General features: G+C 47.4%; 1 protein-coding gene across 4 annotated transcripts in view; it reads left to right on the top strand.

Annotated features, from left to right (window-relative positions):
• Positions 1 to 24,861, top strand: part of Nrp2 (neuropilin 2) — a 123,515-nt gene that overhangs the window by 18,255 nt on the left and 80,399 nt on the right. For all 4 annotated transcript variants that reach the window (XM_004653555.2, XM_004653554.2, XM_004653558.3 and 1 more), the window contains exon 3: positions 18,631 to 18,812. In XM_004653555.2, the coding sequence (XP_004653612.1) occupies positions 18,631 to 18,812 (182 nt within the window). The remainder of the gene's footprint in view (positions 1 to 18,630; positions 18,813 to 24,861) is intronic.

Genomic DNA, 24,861 nt, shown 5'->3' with positions numbered 1-24,861 from the left:
GTCCGTAAGTACTTTCTTCATTGAAACCAAAGTGATTATTTTCAGTGCAGCAAACACAGTGCCAAGGAACTCACTGGTCTTCGGACCATAAGTTTTCTGATAAGTGTTTAGTGCTCATGTGTCGAGTAAACAATCTGAGCATCCTTGTAATCTGATTCCTGAATAACTAATAAGGGGACAGCTGGTGGCCCAGATATAAGGGAGCAATCAACACTCCTGGCCTCCACTGCAGAGCAGACCTCAGTCCAGGCCAGTGCTTCCTCATGAAGGAAACGGGCCCCTCTGGAACAAGCATTAGACCCTGAGGCCCGGTGAGTTGAAGTCATTATTATCCTCCTAAGGCCACTTTGCACCTATGGAATGGTTTCCTCCTAACAAGAGGTAGTCCGTGTTGAAAACCAAAGGGCTTCCCAGATGGATGTCGCATGTGACCAAGAGTCATAGGGTGGAGTTTCTAATTCCAGGGCCACTCTTGGCTGCCTGGATGACATAGTACATCAGTTCCCTTTTGCGTTACAAGCACACATGGGACATGCTGACTCAGCATCTCAAAGCTTCCACTTCCTTGACAGTGAACTTAACCAAAAATGTGGATTAGAGAAGCTTCTTTAAAAGGTGTTCTGGGTCCTGCTGCCTCTGGCTTGGCCGCAGAAGGTTGGCATACGCTGCAGAATAATGAACAGAGAGCCCTTGGGCCTAAGCTCAGAGAAATTTGACTAAGCATCTTCTCGGGATGGAGGGCCAAATTCGGTTCTGCTGATGCCAGCAAATCTCCAGGGGATATTGCGAAGAGGCTGTTTTATGTATATTCACAGTGCCAGAGAGAAAGAGCCCAGCTTTTTGGAAGGTTGAATTGGGGTGCTAGTGAGTTATATTTGGCTCCAAACATACTGGGAAGTACTGAAAGGCCAGGGGACCATGCTCCAGCCCCTGGGGCGCAAAGAACTCACTCCCTGTCCAGAGCCTCTGGCAGTAAACGGTGCCAAGACAGGCCCTGCTCTGGCTGGAGTCTCAGGAGCAGAAGCAGGCACATTACAGGCTGTCTCTTACCTTCTCAAGCTCACTAAGTAACTTCCTGTTTTCTTCCCCACTCCCCCAGCCATGCTTCTGGCTTCTCTACCGAAAAGGTCAGGAAGGTCAGAAAACAAAATCTTTCTGGAATCTGTTTTTCAACCCCAGAACCCACTTGTCAGAAAGGCTCCGCTGGGGTTAAGCCTCGTCCAGGCAGCCTTGTTGGTAACTCTCCTCCACCCAGCGCCACCATATGGTTCCTCTGTGTCCCGTTCTCCTTCTCTCACTCATCTTTATATTGAGCCTCTCACTTCAGGTATTTTGGATATTCCTTCTGCTCATTTCCTTCTGTCTTCCACTGTCTTGCTTTGCTGTCTTATGAGAAACTAGATCTTGGTTATTATTAAGTTCTGGACGCTATGTCCTTACGCTCTTTTCTTTCCCCTCTCTTTCATACTTCATTTTTGTTTCAAGAAGCTGCTAGGTGTGCAGAGCACTTACAGTCAAAGGGAGTCAGCCTCCTCTCCCTTTGCGTCTCAAGGACTTGTTCCAGTTGGATTCAGCTCTCAAGGCCTCAACGATGGCTATTTCCCAAAAGAAAGTGGCCTCAACTGTCCCACTGTGAGTGGGCAGCACAAGCCCCCTAGCAGAAAGAGGAAATGGGGAGTGGTGGTGCACGCCTTTAATCCCAACATTTGGGAGGCAGGGGTAGGCGGATCGCTGTGAGTTCGAGGCCACCTTGAGACTACATAGTGGATTCCAGGTCAGCCCGGGCTACAGTGAAACCCTACTTCAAAAACAAAAAAAGGGGGTGCTGGAGAGATGGCTTAGCAGTTAAGACTCTTGCCTACAAAGCCAAAGGACCCCGGTTTGATTCCTCAGGCCTACATAAGCCAGATGCACAAGGTGACGCATGCATCTGGAGTTTGATTGCAGTGGCTAGAGGCCCTGGTGCACCCATTCTCTCTCCGATTCCTTTCTCTATCTCTTCCTCTCTCAAATAGAAAACTAAAAAAAAAGAAAAGAAAAGAAAAGAAAGAAGAAAAGAAAGAAAGATAAAAGGAGGAAATGGGAGGGAAAGGCAGAAAAGGGGCATTCCTGCATGCCTGCCTATGTGTTTTCTCTTTTGCTTTCTGTGCACAAGATTAACTGCAAAGCCTGCCCCTGACCTGGGGCCTGGGCCGTGATATGAAGGATTCACCTGACCTGTGGCCTTTAAGCCCTTGCCTGTCTTTGTGTGTACTTTGAAATCTCCATCCCAAAGGTCGAGGCTATTGCTGAACAAGCCCCAGACAGATCATCCCCCCCATCACCACTATAGCATTTTGTTCCACTGAAGCTTGCTGTCTGCCTGGAAAATCTCACTCACAAGCCTCAGCATTGCCTGCAACAGTGCTATCCAAGGCCACCCTCTCTAGGAGCTTCCCCTGACTCCTCCCTCGGGGCCATCCACAGGGAGCCAAACCCTGAGCTACCACATGCTGTCCTGGCGACTGGGTAGCAGCTCCAGGCAGAAACAGAGGCATCTGTGGCATTGCCAGGTATCATGCGGAGGGACAAAAGGACAGGACTCAGAGGAGGGGACAGTCTAGGCAAACAAAGACAAGCCTCTTCATCCCATGGGAGCAGAGGACACCAGAAGGCTGCAGCCTGGGCAGACAGAGAGAGAGGCCTTTCCTTTGACTCATCAGCCAATGGGTTGGATGTTATGGTTTTAGAAAGACACATACAAAGCTGAGTATTTTTCCATTGCTACAGTTTGAGCAGTATGTGTTTTTAAAAGCACTCACCAGCTTATCATCCCACACGGCTTGTTCGTGAGTCCCCAAGTCGGCATGGTGGGGGCCTAACGAACCACGGCAAACTAAAATCAAGAGCCTGGGTCCTCTTAACAACTGGCCATTTCCAGATGGATATCTTGAAAGACATTTTCAGGAGATGAAAGGTTATGAGGAAGACTTGGAAAGTTACGTATTCAGGCCAACACATCACAAGTAAGTTAGGATTTCATCTGTTAGGTTCAGAGCAAAGTTATTTATTTCAAAATTATCACTATTATCAAAGAGCGATGTTCCACTTTTGTGGATTTCCAGCTACGTTAGTATATTTAGCATATTCCTTTAAAGTCCCCAAAGTGGTTTTAAGGGTTTCTGGGAAAGAACATTCCAAATCACATGACACATTCCATGTCTTCTTAAACAAAACTGACACTTAAGGGGAGTCTGCTCCATTCTTGATGATTCAGGAATGGAATTCTAAACTTTATATTTTTGGTTTTTGGAACTGAGACCTGGTAACACCATGCTAGGCTCCAGTTTAGATTTAAATATGTGTTAACCTTTTAAACTTCTAAGTCCTCAGTTTCCCCCCCCAACACACACACACACAATTGATGTACCTCATTCACATAGCTGCACACCAAATGACCGAATGTGTTAGCATCTTTGCACCCGGGAGAATTTGAGACCGTTTCCTACCAGAACCCTGGCTCTCACTTCCTGCTGGAAGTGAACCTCTTCCTCCAGCCTCCCTCTTATTTAACTTATTTTTGCCTGGTTGCTACGTCAATTTTCCTTGGGAAGTCTTGCAGTCTGTTAGAAAGTCTTGAGTTCCGGTTTCCAAGCTTTGCCTTAAGCTGGTGCCATGCACGGCCAGAAAAGAAAGTCTGCTTCATTCAGCTGGTGTCACCGCAGGGGAAGGCCCACGGAGCAACTCCCAAGTGACCATAAGGGAAACCGCACATGCGGCTTTCAGCTTTGGTTCAGATGTTCAGAATCTTTTCTGCTGATCTTCCCACCGCACCCCCCCCCCCCCGCCCCATTGAAGAACTTGTATGTTTGGCCTCTGGCCAAGTGTTCTAGATAAACAAGATGCTCTTGTGTTGACTTACAGCAGAGGGACCCACTCAGACGTGTCTGTTTCCCTCACAGTAGGTGACTGTATCGTAAGACGAGGAGCAGCTTTCTGGATTGATAAATTAACCATGGTAAACAGAGGAGAGGAACCAGACCTCAGTAATCTGGCCACCTCCTAACGCACCCAGCAAACACAGCCATCCCACAGCCAAGCACACTCTTCTACTGACATGAGTGTGCCTGCGTTCCCTGCCTCTGACTCTCCCTCCTTCCTTGCCTCCTCTTCCCTTGGGCTCCTAGTTCCTCCATTTCTCTTTTATCAGCCCCTGCTCCACACCCCAGAGCGTTTTATAGCACCTGGATTTGCTTGCTTCTGCCCCTAAGTGAATAAGCTCTCCAAGGGCACAGACCACCAGTTAGCTCATCTCTGAACTCCTGCAGCACCTAGCCTGGGATGGGTGCCCAGTACGTATGTATGGGGGTGGTTTGCTGATATGTTTCCACTGGAGAGGCAGGGCATAGGAGAGCCTGAAGGTATGCCAGTGCTGAAAGACACACATCTGTTGTTCCCACTCCTGCATCTGAGGTTACAGTACTGAATAAAAGAGGACAGAATCCGAGCTATTCATGTCCTAACCTCTCTGGAACCATGGGCTGTTCACGCAGCCCTCTGGAAGTCATAAGCACCTACTGCGAACCAGTCACAACGCCAGCTTTGAGAATGCAGGCATAAGAAAACTGTACTCGCTGCCCCTTCAAGGACCTGAGGGTTTAGGAGAAGGGGGAGCAAAACAAGGAGATGATGGAAAGCTGCCCATGCTGGAGCAGCACCTCTGAGCTTGACACCACTCAGAACACGTCATCCTTATCTTATTTAATCCTCACGACAAAGCCCCATGTCCGCTCCTCTTCCTACCTTATACATGAAGAAACTTGGTCTCAAAAGGTTTAAGCAGGGCTGGCTTAAGAGGTGGCTTAGCAATTGAGGTGCTTGCCTGCAAAGCCTAGCGACTCATGTTCAACTCCCCAGATCCCATGTAAGCCACACAAGGTGGCACATGTGTCTGCAATTTGATTGCAGTGGCTAGAAACCCTAGTGTGCCAATTTTTTCTCTCTCCCCCCACTCCCTCAAAAGAAAATTAAAAAAGAAGGAGGAGGAGGAAGAAAAAAAAAGGGGGGGTTAGGCAACTGGTGTTCAGTCCCACTCTCTGGAGCAGCTGAGCAGAGTCTTGAAGCCACAAACCAACTTTTCAGTCTTCAGCATGCTCTCTGCCTTCCCCTCCCCGACACGATGTGCTATGGCTAGGACATGACAGAGGCCCCTTATATGAATCTCAAGCATCCAGATCCATCCTAGGCTGGGAGACCCAGGGAGGCTCCCTGGGGGAGTTGATGCCTGCCTTGATCCAAGCAGAGCAGCGTGTGCATAGCCAGAGGTCCGGGCCGAAAGCTCCACACCAAAAAGTGAGAAGCGAGAAAGTTCTTATGGCATTCTTTGGGAAGCCATCGTGGAATGTGCCCGAACTCCATTTCCTTCCCCATGAGCACTGTTAAGGGTGGAAGCAAGAAGTGTCCTTGTGACTTGATACAAACACACTTCCTGAGAAAGAGGGCCTGCGCAGTGTGGCTTAGTTTGATTTCCTGGCCAGGCGACTTCCACCACCTCCTTAGCAGAGGGACTAGTGTCAGGAAGCAGGACAGACTGAAGTTATGGAGACTCCGCAGCCCACCTTCCCTGACCACCATAGCGTGTTACAGCCTCATTCCCTATGCCCGGGAACCCTTAGTACAGTGTCTGAGTGTGGGGTTCATCTTGGGAATGTTCAGGTAATGAGCAGGATTAAGCTCTTCTCATCAATTCACTCCTACAGACTCTGAACCTCTTTTCTTTCCTGTAAGTATAGGGCAGGAGGCCAAATTGCCCAGCTGGAGGTGTGGCTTCATGGGGGGTGGAGGGGTCTCAGAACTCAAGGCCCAAGTAGAGAACTCTGGAGCAAGAGCGTGTCTTGTACTCACTCAGGAGGGATCCTCAGGTTGATTACTCTTGACACGGTGACAGATTTCCTGCCTGCCCACCACAGAAACATTCCCATCCCCGGGGAACCAGTGAGAGCAGTAGTCCTTTTTCTCGAATTGCAACAGTGACAGAAACAGACCCACCTCCAGGTACCTGGTGCAATGATGGGACCAGCGCTGCTAACCCAGGCCCAGCTAGCTGCTGACTCACCCCTGCTACGTCCATTGAGCACGCCCTCGGCCAGAGCCTCGAGCTCTCCCAAGAAGCAGGAGATTGTTCTCAGCCTCTTACTAAGGTTAAAGAGCAGTTGGGACAACGGTTATTTTTGGCCTTTTGTTTTTAAATATGCAATGTTGCAATCGTAACTCTTGCCACTGCAAGCTTCACTGTGTGCATCTTTCCTAGCAATTCATTTTAGCTTCTGATTGATAAAATCACTGGAGATTTTATCATACACAACCCCACTCGTTCTGCCTCTCAACTCTGGCACCTTCTTGAAACCCAGAGATCCCAGTGGGCCAGCATCTCACCCATGTAACTCCATGTAATTCTCCCATCTAATTACACCGGCAGAGTTTGTCTTGAGAAATTCGGAGGGTCTGAGAAAGGGATAAAGGAATGGAGGGGATAAAGCAGAGAAAGACACCAAGTTAAGACATGAGCATTTTCTACAAAGGGATTTGTGTGTTTTCCTGTATTCGTGAGTATTGTGGGGGGGGGGGGAACTCTTTGCTGTCTGTGGAATGAGATTTAAACCTGTGGATGAAGAGAAACTCAAGAGATAACTTAATTCCAGTTTTCTACTCCTGCCTAGATAAATCATCACAGAAAATAAAAATAGTTATGCTGCCCTTGTCTTTTCTTCGAGAAAAAAGCTTTCGTAATCGTCCTTCATTATGGGACCTTGTGCCTCACAACTCATTTCAGTTGATTGCAGGATAGATGGTTGTATTCAATTTACATAATCAAATTTTTTCCCCTACAAGGAAAATCCCTGGAAAAATGTTAGCTAGGTTAAAATTAAATTTAAAAAGAAGAAGAAGAAAGGGGAAAAAGAAATAGGCATGGGCTTGGCTTGGGTTGGGTTTGGGAGGGTCACATGATAAAAGAAAGCCCGCATGATTGCTGAATGCCTTTTTCCCTAGCTTTGCAGCCAAGCATATTGGCAGGTGTCAAGTCCTAACAGCTCTGCTGTGTTAGGGACTCAGCTGTGTGTAGGCCTCGTGAGGAGGTTGTCAGTTAGACAATGGAGACATTTACGGAGTTTTTGAAGACACCAGGTGCTGTCTTACCTCCCATAGAAACCTGTGGGGCTCGGACTAGTATTATTCCCATTAAACAGAAGGAGCTAGTGAGGCACTGGGAGAGCACACCGGTAGTAAGAGGAGTCTGGTTTGAAAGCTAAGAAGCCCAAAGCAGCTTCCACAAGCCAGTGGGTATCAGTGTGGTGACAGACAGCTGTCATCTGCCATCCACTACCAAGGAATTTGGGGCCTCCAATTCTTTTAGATAGCCTGAACAATCGATTTCTTTTCCTTTCATCCCTTCATTCCTTTGCTTTGTGTCTTCCTGCCACGTGGTCACTTGTGGATGCCAGTAGGACAATCAAGGAAAGAGAGATCTTTCTGTGTCTTTAAGAACAAGCTGGAGGCCCGACTTAGTCTCTATCTGCCCCTCTCACCCCATCACCCACTTCCTACTCCCCTGGACAGCTCTACCTCCGCCCCCCACCACCTTCGTCAGATGCCTCCCACCTTTCTTCTCCATCTGGAATTCGAAGATGTGAAGGCCAGTAATGGAGTGTCAGCGGAAGTAATTGATTCCTCACACACAGAGAATGCTCCTGCCTCTAGTGTCAATGGAGCTGAACCGGAGTCTGGGTGGTGAGCGAGACGTGTAAACAGTCCGTGGCTGAGCTGTCAGGGCCAAGCCAGAAACACCACAGGGTGAGCGAGCAGGAGAACGGTGGAACAAATAATTGTTTTATTGGAAAGGAAAGGAGTAAATAATATTTTAGCCCAGGAACTGGCAGTTTGAGAGGGATGGAGGCAGGCTGGGAGCAGAAGGAAACATGGTATGGGTTTGCATGGAAGAGTGTTTCTTGGTCTCAAGGTAGGAAGTTTCATCTCACCCCACCCCCTCCCCCATTATCATCATTATTATCATTAAAATAATTACTGTAACAATTACAGTTGATGAGACCTCAGGTTTATAAGAGCACCTTTCATCTGAAAGTTCAAAGTGATTTATCTGTGTGCCACCCCTTTGAGAACAGCAGGAGGGTAAGCAGGTATCATTATTATTTGGGAAATGCTCTCATTGGGAAACTGAGGTCCAGAGAGATATGGGATTTGGTCCACCATTTTGAGAATGGCTGCTGGATTAAATACTGGGGAACTGACTTCTCTTCTGGGGGTCTCCACCGTTAGACCCTTCCCACTAGGGCTTTTATTCCCATGTCGCCCCTACAGCTCATTCCTGGCACTAATTCTACCCCCATGTTCGTCATGGCAATATGGTGACCACCCGGCCAGCCAGCAGCTCCATGCACAAAACAAATAGCTTGCTGATGGCTTCAGGGTAGCTGGAGGTCCTTCAGGTCTGACTCACTCTAGTCCCATCCTGCTTGGAGACTTCCGGCAATCAGATTCCCTTCTTACAGAAGCTCATTTCCTTTGTAGACATATTTCGTCATGGTCTCATGGGCTTCAGCCCAATAGCACCCAGTATTCCTGATCCGGTACTTCCATATCAAGCAAACATTGAACTTCAGTGCAGAGGGGACATCTCGATGTGTAACAAGGCCAGGGGCGGGACACACAGTGCCTGACCTACACTGGGTATAACCATAGTGTTTCAGGATGCTGCACTGGGGACCCGGGGACCAAGTGGCACTTTGGGAGGAGGAAGCAGTTCCAGCTGACCAGCCACGAAGAGCTATATTCAGAATCTCTATCTTGGCGTGGCGACAGCCCAACCCCCCCCCCCTTCCTGCTTGGACATTCATGTGCACCTGTCATTTCCACACCCTGGTGCTTTCCACACAGCAGTGACAACTTTGCCCCTGAAACCAGGAGAAGCTCTGAGCTCTGTAACCTGAAGCTCTGAGAGAGCAGGTTCCAAAATTGAGCTGTCACATCTGCCACCTACTTCCAAAGTGGCCTCTGTTTGGATTTCTGCACAGCGCATGTTTCTTAGACAAGTTCCTGACTTCCAGGAGACGGGAGGCCAGCCAAAGGGTGTAGAAAAATGGCTGTGAAGCTGACGACCTGGGACACCAAGAGGACTTTTTGAAGCAGTGATTGGTTCCCTGGTGCCCACCGCCCCTGTCCCCAGCGGGCTCCCCCCCCCCCTTTTTTTTTAACAGATAGGGAGGTTAGGAGTTTGCTGTCACAATTGGGTCCTCCGGGAGCCAGAGTTAGTGGATGCCTGACCCACAGGGAAACGTTCACTCAGCCAAGTGGAGGGAGGCTGCCAGCACACTAAGGCCCAGGGGTGATGTGCTCCACTTTTCCCTCAACGACTGCTTTATGTCCCTTGCACCCCATCCCAAGAGGCAAAGAGATATGACCCCTATGTCCAGTTACGAGGTGAGGCAAACAGAGGGAAAAAAGCATGACAGAACCAAACCAACAGGGGACGATTTAGCAAGTCTTGGCTCTGCTAGGATTTACCTTGGCTATCCAAGCAAGAGCAGCTTCTATCACCTCTATGGAGAAAGAAATGGATGTCAACTGTTACCCACTTTGTATTCTGGCTCCACACAAGATGCTGGCAAGGGGCTCTTGAAGTTGACGACAGAGGGTAGATAGTGAAGACAGAAAGAAGCTCTGACAGTTGTGCTGAAAACACAAGCCTTCAGCTGTCCCCAGACCTTCAGCTTCACACTGGCACTAGTTGCCTAGAAAATCAGCCCTTACATAAGCAAACATGTTCCATCCAAATAGCCTCCAGAGTGCTTGCTGGCCCAGGAGTCCAGCAGATCTGTGGCCATGTGGCCTCAGGAATGTACCTCACTGGGGAGCCGGGGCAGTGAGGGAAGCAGTGTGAGCCCACAGGGTCAGAGCCCAGTGCTGGAGGCTTTGTTATGTGCCCTTAGTCCTCTTGAAGGTTCACCCACAGGGAGAGTTATCAGACACCCTGTCTGGAGCGGTCTCCTTCCTCACGGTGAGAATGTTCTTGGCAGCCAGCTACTGGAGGAACAATGAGCGCGTAGGTCCTCTCCATCATCCTGGGGCTTCTGAGGAAAAACAAGCAATGATTATAAATAGATATTATTAGTTAGTTTTCCTTTTTTTTTTTTTTTGCCTTCAAGTTTTTTTAGAATAATTCCTCCAGTTTGTTTTGGGGTTATTCTCTGTGCATACTTCCTTTTCTGGGTGGTCAGATTTCCTTCCTTGTAAAGAGCAGCGGTGACCCTGGCTGTGAAGGAGCTGCAAAGAAAAAGCTGCAAATATTAGGGATATGTGGTGGGGTGGGGGGAAATGAAGAAAATGCAAGTGCAAAATGGCCCCAGGCACCAATGCAGATACACAAACAGCCGTAGATATGTGGAACTGTTTGGGGCCTTTGAGGCAGAGAGGTAATGACAGTTGTAGCAGCAAATACCTACTCAGTGCACACTGACTGTGTCAGCCACTGAGCTGTTGTCCTGAGCAGTTCATGTACCTTAGCTCATCAGTGGTGGGAGAGTGTGAGCCCTGCCAGCCACTCAATGCCCAGCAAATGGAAGAGAAGTGGCTTTGAACTCATTCCTGCCCAGCAGCCTGGGGCCCAGAAGCTGGGCTCAGAACCACAAGACTGAAATAAAATCTCACAACTCAAGTACATGGATTTGTGTGGGAGCGGAACTTGTAGAAACCCAGCCCCAAGTTGGCAGCATTGAGACTGCAACTGTGGCTTTTCATGTAATCGTCCAGTGTCTCTGGCATGCTGTGTGTTTAACTCTGCTCTCCCCCAGATTCAGCACAATGGTGATTGTAATAAAAAAAAAAAAAAGGGCTGGAGAGATGGCTTAGCAGTTAAGATATTTGCCTGCAAAGCCTAAGGACCTAGGTTCAATTCCCCAGTATCCACATATGCCAGATGCACAAGGTGGAGCTTGCATCTGGAGCTCATTTGCAGTGTCTGGAGGCCCTGGCACACCTGTACTCTGTCTTCCTCTCTCTTTCTACCTCTTTCTCTCTTAAATATATATATATTTTTTAAATGAAACCAGTCTCTCTGGCATCTGGCAGTGTACTGGGCCCAAGGGTACCTCAGCAGTCTTTCCACAATCCCCAGAAGTGGCAGCTGTCACTTCCATTTTATAGATGAAGAAACTGAGACTCAGAGAGGGTGGGCATCTTGTCCATAGCCGTGCCACCTGCAAATGCCACAGGCTAGTTGTCTCTTTCCACAAAGCCCACCCATTATACTTCCCACCCCCTCTTGGATATGTATTTACATAATGTAGTTTCAGGTTTGTTGTGACACAGACCCCTTCCCTTGGAAAATATGCACGCATAGAAAGACATTTCAGCATGTGAACACAATGTCTCCCCAGCCCAACTAAAACTCCTTTGTGGACCCTACTGGAAATCTGTGGACCTCAGAATATGTGGCTGATACGTTAAGTGCTTATAAATACACTGCATTCTATTTTCTCACTCGATGAGCCATATGTTCGCATGCGGGTGTGCATGCACTTATAAAAATACTGCGTTTACAAAAACTAATATGTTACCCCATCTGAACACTTGCAAGCTGCATTTCTACTGGGCAGATCTTGAAACTATGAATTTCAAATCTGCCCACTACTCCCAGTCGTGATTTGTCTATTAATTTGGGCATGTTCTCAAAGCCTTTGTCTAATCTGGACGACTGATTAAAAAGAGCCAAATCTGTGAAGTCTCCTTCTTACTTATGCCCATTCCATGGAAACCTGAGACCAAAAGGTACCCTCTCACCTGGTCCTGCTCATGCCCTTGCACTCTGGCAGTCGGGTTTTTCATTCACTGGTGACAGAGGGAGATGAGATCTTTGTGCCCAGAGTGAGGGCACCTGGGCTCAAAACCCATTTCTGACCTTTCCTCGTTGTGACCATGGGCTGTTAACCTCTCTGAGCTTCAGTCTCTGCATCTGCAAATGAATGGCCATCATAACAGAGCCTGGTGTGTGTTCAATTAGGATTAAATGAAATAATACCTAAATCAAGGGCCTGGCCCCATAGTAATGGCTCAATAAAATGCAATCACTCTCCATTGCTAGACCAGTTTCTTATTAAATGCATGGTAACATAGAAAAGGAAAAATTCAAGGAAATGAAATGGACTTTAAAAAAAAAAAAAAACTAATCCCATCTGACAGTGAGCCAATTTCTCCATGAAGACGACACCGAAAAGGCAGGCAGGTGGCCTGGCATTGGGCCTGCTCTGGCCAGAAACCTATGCACTGTGCAGACCCACCTGCAGCCTCGGCATGTCTCAGGCAACTTCTTTGTTGGAAGTTGCATGCGACTGTGATGGTCTCTCCTCCAATTTTCTCGGCAGATTCTAATGTAGGGATTAATAAGACAGTGTCTGTAGCACTCTTTGAGCTTCCTAGAAGAAAGGCACCCCAGGAGGTGGCAAATTCTCTGGCCTGGATAATCTACTCATGAAATATGGAACTTTGAAAGTGTGAGAAAAATCTCAAATCACTTTGACAGCATTTTAATTATAGTTGATTTGTTTGCCGCTAATAGTGAAAATGCTGTCAGCGGGATTTGAGATGTTTCTTCCCCACAGAATGTTAGATTTCGTGTTTTTGTGTCACAAAGCAACATTTAGATACAGCCAGAATAGCTCAGTGGATGTGTTGGGGCACGAAGACAGAAGGTATACCATGGGCCAGCTCGCCAAGCCCTTGGGAAGACACCCCACACTCTACCTCTCCCTAACATGCAGTGGTCCAACACCAGCCCCTGGTTGATTTATTCACTCAACACTCAGTGCCAAGTACCAAGAAAATATTACCGACCCAGCAGAAAAGAGGCACGTCCTGGCCGCATGCTGCTCCTCCTCTAGTATAAGAGGCAGATCTTAACAAATGCACAAGCATGCTGGCTAGAACGTTCCATTGGATGGTGAGATAGAGAAGGGGGGTACAGTATGCCAGGTGAAACTGAGCGCTCAGAGCAGGCTTTGCAGAGGAGGTGACATCTGCATGTCAGCCTGAAAGACAAGGAAGCAGCCAGCCACGGGGACAGAACTGAGGAAGAGGACAAGAAGCAGAAGACAAAGCAAGGGCAAAGGTCGGGGTCAGGAAGGAGCTGGCTCTGTGTGTGACGTCATTAACGCCCTCTGAGACAAGCGTCACAACGGGAAGCTTGGCCAGCAAAGGTTATGATTTCGGGACTTGGGTGCAGGACCTAAGGACTCCATTTTTGATACGGAAATCCTCTCACGCGCACCCAGAAAGGCAGAGGTGGCCTGGACTGCGAAGTCTTCATCCTGCTCGGGGTGAGGGCTTCAGCTTGAAGACTTCCAGCACAGGCAGCATGGGCCAGCGGAGCCCCAGGGTCCTGCGGAGCCCCAGGGTCCTGCTGAGAAGAGGCGGTCCAGACACGAGGGATGATCTTTCCACGTTTGCAAAGTGATGGGAGGAAGAGATGAAGCGATTACTGTTTCATCTCTCTCCTATGGACTCCAAGAATTAACCCCACCATCAAGATTCCCATGCCCCCAGTATGAGTTTAGGCAAAAGAAATTAAGACTTGGAAGCTGAGAAATATCGAAGCACAAACACTCCCGATGCAGATGTGCGCCTCTGGGATCCCAGTGAAGGGACACTCAACTATGTTAGAGAGAGAAGAAGAATCAGGTAGAGATGGCTATTTCTACTCAAGGAAAAATAAAATAAAAATAAACAAGTAAAATAATAAGAGCTAGTGTTAAAGCTTTGAAAGGAATTTTTCATTTGAGAGAGATTATGAATAATGAAATGCAAACACTGTAGTTAATATATCTGTTAGTAGTTAATGTTGGCTTCCAGAAAATAAGTAATATGCTACTAAGAGGAGCAGCTTTCAAGTCACCCCACTTGGCTGTCCTTGGGGTGAGCTTTAAGTCTGTACCCCAGATTCCTTCACCAAACAAACACTGGAGATTTACTCGAGGCTGGATGCAAAGCCTGTATTTATCCCAAGGCCACAAACTTCCTGAGCCTCCACCAAGCTTTTCACAAATGAACCTGACAACATTGAAATTTCTAAGGAGATTTACTCCAGCTGTAGCAAATCCTTAATAATAATGAAAAAAAAAATTTCCCCAAATGAGTCTGTCACATGGGGGGTAAATGAGACATTCTGTATGAAATCAGCATGTCTCTTGCAGTGTGCCCTTTATATCAAAAGCCCAGCCGGAAGGCCACGTGGTTAAGTGGGGTTTGTCCACAGGACACAGAAAGGACCTCAGAGGGAGAAGGAGTTGAGCAGCCAAAATGTAACTCTTTAAGTTGCTTCCCCCTCAAGCAAACTTGATTGGAAAATCAGTTTTCCTCTGAATTTCAAGAAAGGGCTGATTATTTACTTCACAGAAAGATTCACCAAAGGTGGGGGGGGGGAGAGGGAGGGAGCTTAACTAACAAGCTCAGAGATAGAATTTACACACGATTGGCTTATGGGACCCTTTTCTCAAAAAGGCAGTTCCTTCACCATATGTGTGGGGGAGGAAGAACGTATTTGTTGCTGGCCGGCGATCTAGTCATTGAGTAGTAAGTCGAGGCAAGCTTGCAGCCATGGCCTTTGCCTTTGCAGGAGCCTGGCCTCCTGGCTGATTCTGCTAATCCTCTAAATGACTCTACGGGTGATTGGGCAAGCTGACAAAAAAACCCTCCACTGCTGAGGAGCAGCCTGGGATAGCAGGGCCTCTCTTTGTCCTAGAGAAATTGTCAACACAAAACCGGGGTTTTTTTGGTATTGTTTTTGTTTTTGTTTTGTTTCTTGGCTTTTATTTTTAATTATTCATTGAGTATGGGCCATGGCCCCAGTGTTATTCTGACGTACCATGTAGGCAATCTCGCTTCTTTCTGTGAGATGGATGGATGGTGGTGGTGGTGGTGTGATGATGATGATGATGATGATGAAGTCACATCTTCATCTGCTATGCTTTTTGTTTGTTTGTTTGTTTTAGACAGAGTCTTACCATGTAGCCCAGGCTAGCCTTAAACACATCATCCTCCCGCCTCAACTCTAAGTGCTGGGATTTAGGTGAGTTCCACCATGCCTAGTCTGGCTAAATCTTAAGAGCTTACCTTCCTCAGCTGTTCAATTTTGAACAACACATTGAAAGAAGATTCATTTTAAACCTTTTAGTCTATTAAAGAAATGCACACTCAGAAAACAGAAAAGAACAAGGCAGGTAAAAAGCCACCACTGATGTCTCTCTGTTAATTTTTTAGTATATTATTTTTCATGTGTTTTCTGTATACTTTAGGCAAGGAAATGTAAACATACTTTTAAGGTCTGATATTTTACACTGACAGTATATCATTTTTTCTTTTCTATAAAAACAAATCTAGACCTGCAGCACTGTTTTCTATAGTGACAGAATATTTCTCTTTATAAACCAACCAAAATTGATTTATTCACTCTCTATGGTTGGGTTTTTCAACATGATGCTATTTATTAGCAAAGTATCTTCTCGCTTTTCACGTTTTTGAAAAAGTATACAGAGATTCATGTACATCTTTACCCCATGGGGGAAAAAAAATCTGACAGAAGGACTTCTAGATTAAAGGCTATGTACACTTTTGTCACACTCTGCCAAAAATGCCTTCCAAAATGTTTAAACAGATTTACATCTCCACTTTTACTAGTACTTGCTCATTGGTGTCCTCTCCCTCTTTCTCTCTCTCTCCCCCTCTCTCTCTTCGGGCAAGGCTCATCTACTCCATAGCTTAACTTGGTTGTCTCTGAAATGGATGTGAAAATATGAAGAGCCAGTTAACTTTTTTAAGTATACACTGAGTGTCAGGCAATGTAATATTCTAAATTCAGTCATGTGAACCTTATAATAATCCAAGGAAAAAGGTCCTAACATCCCTACTTTTATTGTTATTTTTCTTGTTTCTGGGACTTAAAAAGATTCAGAGCTTTTTTTTTTTTTCAGATATTTTTCTCATTTCTTTTTTAATTTATTTATTTGCAAGAAGAAAAAAAAAAAGAGGGAGAGAGACAGTGTGTGAGTTGGGAGCCCCAGGGCCTCTTGTTGCTGCAAGGGAACTTGAGATGCATGGGCCCCTTTGTGCATCTGGCTTTATGTGGGTACTGGGGAGCTGAACCCCGACCATTAGGCTTTGCAAGCACGCACGTTAACCACCGAGCCATCTCTCCAGCCCCAGAGCTTATTTTTCTCAGCTTTTCTACCTTGAAAAAAAAATACTAAAAAGAGCTTTATTTAGCTTATTAAAGACACATAACACATGCCCCCAGATAAAAGGTAGTCATGGTGCAATCCAAACCAGTGCTGACTACTTCTGGCTGGGACTCCTGCACCCAGGGCCTTGGGTACCTTCCTTCAGGTGAGCTGTGGAGTCCCTGATGAGTGAATAAGGGTATCAGGGCTGCTTGACCTGGGGTTACCCTGCTGGGGAATCACCATTGCTCAGCAGGCTGGGACCGCTGGGCAGAGCTTACCTCAGCTGGGGCACTTCAGGGAGGGGCTTTCCAGAAGGGATGGGGAGTTTCCCCTGGAGTTAAATGAGGATGTTTTTTTCAATCTTGTTTTGGAAGCCAGGAAACCTGCTTTCCAAGTCAGCACCATCTCCCACACAGCAAACCCCAGACCTGAGCCCTGAGCCCTCACGCCGGGGCCTTCTTGATCAGCTCATGTCTTCAGAGCTTCGGAGGAAGCTGCCATCTCCACCTCTCCAGAGAGGTGCAGCGTCAGCCAGGAAGCCAGGCCTTCAGCGGCAGGAACCTGGTCTTCGGCGTCTCAGAAGGAAGGAGCGGTTACTGGGAGCACTTGCCTTCTTCTCCCTGCACAGATCTGTCTATTCAGAAGTAGCTGTGCCACCTGAAATAGGGCTCCCGGGAGCTGAAATGCAGCCTCAGGGGCCTCTCTAACTTACACCAACCACTTCCGCAGGCACCCAGTTGTCACAGACCTGTGTGTGACAGGCACATCCCACGGAAGGCCACATTGCCAGCCCCTCTTCTTAACAAAAAAGGGACATTTCTTGGGCTGGAGAGATGGCTTAGCCGTTAAGGTCTTGCCTGTGAAGCCTAAGGACCCCGGTTCGAGGCTCGATTCCCCAGGACCCATGTTAGCCAGATGCACAAGGGGGCTCATGCACCTGGAGTTCGTCTGCAGTGGCTGGAGGCCCTGGTGCGCCCATTCTCTCACTCTACCTGCCTTTCTCGCTCTGTCTGTCGCTCTCAAATAAGTAAATAAATAATGAACCAAAAAGGACGTTTCTTATGTGTTGTTTTCTTAGGTTGATGCAAATAAATAGGGGAAAAGAAGGAGGGAGGGAGACGGATGGGTTTTGGAAGAGAGCTGGCTAGGAGGAAGTTTCCCATGGATTAGCCAGAAGCCTAGAAAGGAGCTGTAGGTACGGTGCTGATTGCTGGAGCACACGCCTCAGATGAAAACGGTGGGTCTGTCAGGATGAAAGTAAGGACTTCGCGTGTGCTCCAGCCCATAAACCTGGCCAAGGAAGTCTGTGAGGCAGACAGAAATCTTTGCCTGACGCCAGGCCAGTTGGACTGTGTGGAAGGAGCAGAGGCCTCTGCCTGTCCAGGGAAGGCATCGCCGCCTCTGAACAGGCTACTAGTTATGTGCTCATCAATGTGGGTCCCCAGGAAATCACCAGGCATTTGGAGCAAAGTTTGCATTACCTTATCTGATTTGATGCTTAAATCTGTTTATGAAACATGTTGTGGAACTAGACAGACACTGCTGGTGTGAACCTCCAAGAGTCATCTCAGGCAGGGAGGGAGATTTTTGTTTACCAGTAATTAATAGGAAGCAGCCATCATGGAAACAAGAAGGGGAGGCAGTGAAAGAAATGCTCTGGAAATATCTCCAGTGGGCCAGCCATGGTGCCCAGCACCTACCATATAGCTTGTCATTGAGTTTCCTTCTCAGTCCTCTGGAGTGAGTATGTTTCTCCTCCTATCGTACATGAAGGCATGGACGTTGAAAGGGTTTCAGTAACTTGCAGTGACACAGAACTAAGTACAGACTAAGATCTAAAGAGGTCATGATGGTAAAAAAGAGAGAGAGAATGAGAGAGAGAGAGATGGCACACTGGTTAAAGGCGCTTGTCTGCAGAGCCTAAGGACCAGAGTTTGATTTTCCAGTACTCGTGTAAAGCCAGATGCACAAGGCAAGAGGTCTGGTGTGCCCATTCTCTCTCTCTCTCTCTCTTCTTTTTTTTCACTCTCAAATAAATAAGTAAATAAAATATTTTTTTTAAAAAAAAATGTAAAGGGTGCTGCCAAAGACAGAAAACAGTGTTTGTTTTGAGGTCTTTGATAGAAAGATGGAACCGCTCTTACATGAACAAGAGATAAGGCCTCCACCCCACTCACTCACTCACTCGCTCTCTGTGGCTTTAATAAAGCAACTTCCTGCGTCTGTGTTGGCGGTGCCCTTTGTTGATCCCTCCACAGCACCCGAATGCCCATCAATGAATGGGAAGTGCCCAGAAAGGACAATGGTCCTCCCCATCTCCTCAGAATGATCTTTCCTCATCCGTGGCCTTTGTGCGCTCCCCGCCTAGGTATGACTTCATTGAGATTCGAGACGGGGACAGTGAGTCCGCAGACCTTCTGGGCAAGCACTGTGGGAACATCGCCCCACCCACCATCCTCTCCTCGGGCTCGGTGCTGTACATCAAGTTTACATCCGACTACGCCCGGCAGGGGGCAGGCTTCTCCCTGCGTTATGAGATCTTCAAGACAGGTCCGTATGCGTGTGCGGGCATGGGGTGGACGCCGGGGTGGGCATCTTACAGAGAAGGTGGGATGGGGGTGGTGGTGGTTGAGCGGGGTGATGAGTTCTGTGGTCACCTGGAAGAGAGGTCCAAGGTGAGCCTGAGGGATACCCTGGGACCAAAAGCCAGGCCAGGCTTTCATCCCACTTGAGAGGACAGCCGGATCTCCACCAGAGTGGGAATCTCCAATAAAGGTAACAAGGTTTCTTGAAAGAACCTGATGGTGTGTGTGTGTGTGTGTGTTCTTAAAAAAAAAATCAAGCTGCATGGGAAAAAGCAAAACCTGGTTGAACTTCTGTTCCAATGACTTCATGGTTTTTAATGTTGCCTTTCTCTGGAATTACATGGGGCTGCAGGACATAATCTTTTCATTGTTTAGAGTTTCTAAAGACCTCACCATGACCCCCCCCATATAGGGTCAGCCATTGCTTTTCAATTAAATTATGACTGCTAAAACTTCCCTTTGGCAATCCATCTCACCACCCTTTCTCACTGAGCCCTACTTTGCAAGTAGACAACCCCCCCCCCCACCAAAACCATCAAAAAGTTAAAAAAAAAAAAGGCAGAAAAGGTGACAGGGAACATAAGGCTTCTCTTGAGTTGACTGCTGACTGTCCTTAGAGTCCCCTAGGCCCTGAGAATTTGGGCCAGTGCTCACTTTCAAGGCTGGGGAGAGCGGGCTCCCATTGGCAGGACACTGCTTCAGTTCCACACACACGTGTAGCACGTGCTTTCTGGCATGGGTGGCCCTCACTATGTAGGGGCTGAGGGAGGACTAGCCTCCAGTTCTCTCTTGCCCCACCCTCTCCCCGCCTCAGTGGCTCCATTCCATCTTTGAGTACTTCCTTCCTCTGGTAGCCCATGTTTTACAACTCCGACGTGGACGTGGAGTCTGATTCAAGGCTAAGCTGTTAGCCCTGTCATCGGGAGGCCCAAGTCCGGCGCCTGTCGAGTTCAGTGAGAGGGGAACTATTCATATATATTTTCTTTTTCATTAAACAGTTTTTGAAAGGAAGTGGTAGCTGCTGAAAGCACTTTTTATATCCACTCTGTCTAAATATTTGTCGGATGTGTCTGCCTGAGAGGATGGAATCAAATGAAGGGATGGGATCAGGAGTCCTGTGTTGTGCCAGAGTGGGAGCCCAAGCTGTCACGGGGCGCAGGCCAAGGGTGCCCCATCTGCTAGGGGTTTTCATGCTTCTGGCCACGGTGAGATCCCATCGACTGTTTTGTGTTTCTGAGACCTGTTGGGGTTGGGGGCTGATGGGAGACCCCCGAATAACTGGGACCACAATACCTTGGGTCCTTGCAAGACTCAGAGCTAATGAGCATCCTTCACTAGGAGCAACGCAGAGAAACAGAAGAAATAAGGCAGGATTTTTTTTCCCTCCGTTTGTGGGGGAGACAGGTGCATGCATCCTTATCACATCAGCATCGCTGGGTGATAGTGAAAGGAAAACTGCACAGTGAGTAAATGCTCAGTGAAGGTACAGACCCCACGCGGAAGTTCGGGAGGTGACAGAACAGTGGGCGGGCTCTCTGGCATCTACGAGGAGACACGTCCCTCATGCTGGAGCCTTCTCTCAGCTCCCACTCCCTTAAGCATGAAAGAACAGCCACGCAAGATAGCTGGCCAAGGGAAGCGAGAGCAAGGGTGAGCTGGGCCCCACAGCTCACGTCTGTTCTCATGACTCCTGTCTCAGTGCTCAGCCCAGCACGACACCCGTGTTCTCCAGAAAGCCACAGCAAAGGGGAAAGGGGAATGTTAACTTCACCCATCGTGCAAGCTTGAAAGGAGGATATTGAAAGATAAAAACACACGAGAGAGTATCATAATTCAGCCTTGCTATTTTGGTGACATGCTTGAAGTAGAGTCTGAATGAAGCAAGTGTGTGTACAAACAAGCCTTCAACAATGGTGCCAGCCACGGAAGGTGGGCAGCTCGGGCCTGGAACACTGGGCAGCTTGCTTTAAGGACTAGGGTTGCCTCTGGAAGAGATTGCTGCAGCCATGCTGTTTACTCTGCTGGGAGTGTGCAAAGACCAGAGCCCAGGAGCCTCCCCAGGGCCATCCGTACCTGCCCTCGTGCCCATCTGGAAGAGCCGCTCTCGGCATGGAAGTGAACGCTACAAAGATAAAGCACAGGCGTGTGCGGAGGAACAAAAGTCAAAACCGAGGAGTTTAGGAAGGTGTGCGTTCCGCTAGGTGCCTCAGCTCACGCCCCTGTTTCTCTGGTTGCAGTCCTGGGAGAAAATGCACAGCTTACGCCATCCACAGAACATGAAAGAAATGGGTGGTCCTGCTGGAGCAATCCAAACAAACACAGCTATGCTTGCCAGTCAGATTCATGAAAAGAAAGGGGAAACTGTAAACACAGATACACAGACAGCCATACAGAAGGCTCTGGAAGCTTTACTTTCTCCGGGCTGTGTTACATAATGACGCTGGGAGACATAAACCTACCATGCAGAGACAGATGGGGTATGTGGCTGGAATGTGCGCCCTAAATGAATAGCAAAGACTTGCTATGTCATCACACCATCCACCCATAAAAAGAACAGCAAAAACAAGTGGCAAACTTCGAAGATCTCAAATCACCAAATTCCGTGCAAAATAGATGGGATTTTTTTTTTTTTTTTGGCAAAGAATTTGAAAAGTGGTGTAGAAATAGAATCCATAGAAAATGTGTGGTGTTATTTATTTATTTTTCTAATGTTCTTTTGACTGAAGTCCAAGTTAATTTTTTTTCTGTCCTGATATCTGATTTTATTTATTTATTTATGTATGTATGTATGTATGTGTGTGTGTGTGTGTGTGTGTAGTTGTTTTTTTTTTTTTTTTTGAGGTAGGGTCTTGCTCTAGCCCATGCTGATCTAGAATTCACTATGGAGTCTCAGGGTGACCTGTAACTCACTGTGATCCTCCTACCTCTGCCTCCCGAGTGCTAGGATTAAAGGTGTGTGCCACCACGTCCAGCATTGGCATTTCTGAAAGGAAAATTTGGAGGATCCTTCCCAGATAGAGGATCCCTACAACTTGTAGTGACTGTTCTCTACCCCTGAGTTCACCACTGGTGATTAAACCACGCTCAACTCTGGACAAGTCCTCAGTGTTTTCATACCTTCATGTGCCACTTGCTAAGGTATTAGGAAATATATACCAAGAAGATGCACTATGGGTGTTGTTGTCTTGTGGTATGAAATCACCCACTGAAACTCAAATCTCCCTCCAGCTTTAAAAAAAAAAATTGTCTCATTCTATAGCCCAGGATGGTCTGGAGCTCAATATGTAGCTCAGGCTGGCCCACAACTCACAACAATCCTCCTACCTTCGCCTCCTGAGTGCTAGGATTACTGGCATGAACCAGCATGGTAACTCAAAGCTCCACTTTCTATGGACAAACCTCACATGAAATAGACATGTACATTTTAAAAAATGTTCTTTTATCATATTGAAGATCAAGGTCTGGGATTAGCCAGATTTCGGCAAGACTCAAATTTCTGAGACTCTTGGTGATCTTGAATATTCAGCTTTTGCACGCTTTGATCATGGTGTCACTAAAGACAAATGTATGATTTGTTGTTGTTGTTGTTGTTTTTCAAGGTAGGGTCTCACTCTATCCCAGGCTGACCTGGCATTCACTATGGAGTCTCAGGGTGGCCTCAAACTCATGGCGATCCTCCTACCTCTGCCTCCCGAGTGCCGGGATTAAAGGCGTGAGCCAACATGCTTGCTTCCCAATGTATGATTTTAATGGGCAGGTTTGATAATTGTTTTTTATTCTTCCTGCCTGCAAATGATAGTTTCCTCATTTCATTCAAAATAAGCCTGAGAATGTATCCATTCTAACCATGTATCAGATATGCAGTGTTTTCTTTTTTATTTTTGGGGGGGATGAGGTTAAGTACTTAAGATTGAAAATTCTCTCCCAGTTGAATACAGCCCCTCAAATTAACCCTGAAATAGGATAATTTAGAAGTTCACAATCCTGAGGCCTGTCTTTGGCTCTTTTTTAAACATTTATTTTTATTTTTTGTTTATTTTTATTTATTTATTTGAGAGTGACAGAGAGAGGGAGAGAACGTGTGCGCCAGATCCTCCAGCCACTGCAAATGGACTCCAGATGCATATGCCCCCTTGTGCATCTGGCCAATGTGGGTCCTGGGGAGTTGAGCCTCGAACTGGGGTCCCTAGGCTTCATAGGCAAGCGCTTAACCGCTAAGCCATCTCTCCAGCCCCTGTCTTTGGCTCTTGATGTCCATTGTGGAAGCACTTGTTTCTCACTGATGAGAACAGAAGTTCCCACCATACATCCCCTCCTCCCAGCACGGGCTAAACCCCAACACCCTCTAAAAGAATAAAATAGAGCAAGCTCTAGGAGGGTTCTAGATGCTTCTGCTCCCCTCTCACACCTGCTGCGAGTAGAGTTAACTCCCAGTGGCCCTGGGTGAGACTAAGTAGCCACATGAAGAAGGCTGCAGAACAGCCTTAAACTCTAACCTTTTCAAAAATTCCGCTTGACTCCCCCACCCCCGAAGACCTGCCAGCTGGTTTTGCCTTTGCCAAATTGCATCACCCCAGCGCCACTGAGGGAAGCTGTCAGGAGTTTGAGGCCTAATGATAAACAAAGCTTGAGGAGTCACCCCAGCTTATCCCTGGTAGCTGCCCACTCAAAGCTTTGCCCTCTCCTTTAGCCAGCCATGCATCCGAACGATGAAGTGGGCAGCCTCCAAGGTGGGCCACTTGGAGTTTCCCAGGAGCCTGTCAAAGTTAGCTCTCGCTCCTGAGTCCCTAGTTCTCACACTGGCAAGGCATGACTCTGGAAGGGGGGAAAGAGGTAACCAATGGCTAGGTACAGGTTATGGAAATTTCCTACCCTGCCCGAGTTCTAGAAAGTTGCTAGCCCCTTACCCCACTTGTTTACATGGTTCTTTTTCCAAGTCAAACATTCACAGCTTTCCAGAAAGCCATCATCAATAAAGAGACTTGCAGAGGAGCCTGCTACGGGAGCTGCAGATAAAGACATCGCTGCAGGCTAAGATCAGCTGTATTGACATCCCATAGTTATATTTCAGTGCAGACCCCAGGGAACACATCTTGCCAGTAAACACCTGGTTTATTGAGTATTTCTGTGTTGTTGTTTTTTTTCCTCCCACTCATGCTTAAAGTGTCTATTATCCTCCTCATAAATCCCACTTCCTTTTCCTATTTTAAAATCTAAACGTGGTGATTGAAATCAATTGTAATTGCCCAACATTTACATCCACCTCATTAACTTGCACCCATACTTGCTCTATATACATCCTGGGTCTCCACGCTCCCAGGATCCATTCATGGCTCTACCTTAGCAAATGGTGGCTGGGTTAAAGCATGAGGGGCTCTTTTCAAGACTCCACCTAGAGGCATTAGGAGCCATGGTAGCTGTAATCCTCTTACCGCTCCCGCTGCTGTCCAAGTTGGCTGCGGGCTGCCAGTGTGTGCCACGTTTCATCAGGATGCATCTCCAGAAAGCAGACCCTAGAGCTTAGAAGAGAAACAAGGCCAACCCCACCACAAAAGAAGCAGAAGCCTTCCAAATGTCAATACACTGCTGCATTTTTCCAAACTTGCCGCCCAAGAGGCCTTTAGCATCCCCAACGCCCCGCTGTGATCCACCGGCTAAAAACCAGCGATTGTTAATTGTCTGACCAGTACAGAGCAGCTCGTTTTAATATAGTCAGGACATGAATGAGACTCAAGCTCCCCTCTGCCCCTCCCCTGAGGCACCTTGGAACTGGGAGGGAAAAGGGGCACTTAGCTGGCTGTGGTACAATAGAGGCTAGTGTTGAGGTCAGCAATAAATAAGGGCTAACATTGTTTGCCCTGCTGGCAACCAGCAAGCCTTCCTTAAGGATTGAAATAACTTACATTTCTGGAGTGAGCAGCTGAGTAATTGAGAAAGGAGACTCTGTTCTTCATCTTTCTCTCTCTCTTTCTCTCTCTCTCTTTCTCTCTCTCTCTCTTTCTCTCTCTCTCTTT

This window comes from Jaculus jaculus, chromosome 4 (genome assembly GCF_020740685.1).
Source record: "Jaculus jaculus isolate mJacJac1 chromosome 4, mJacJac1.mat.Y.cur, whole genome shotgun sequence".
NCBI classification, from domain to species: Eukaryota; Metazoa; Chordata; class Mammalia; order Rodentia; family Dipodidae; genus Jaculus; species Jaculus jaculus.
Note: the sequence above shows the minus strand (reverse complement) of the source record. Positions and strands in the feature narration are given on the sequence as shown.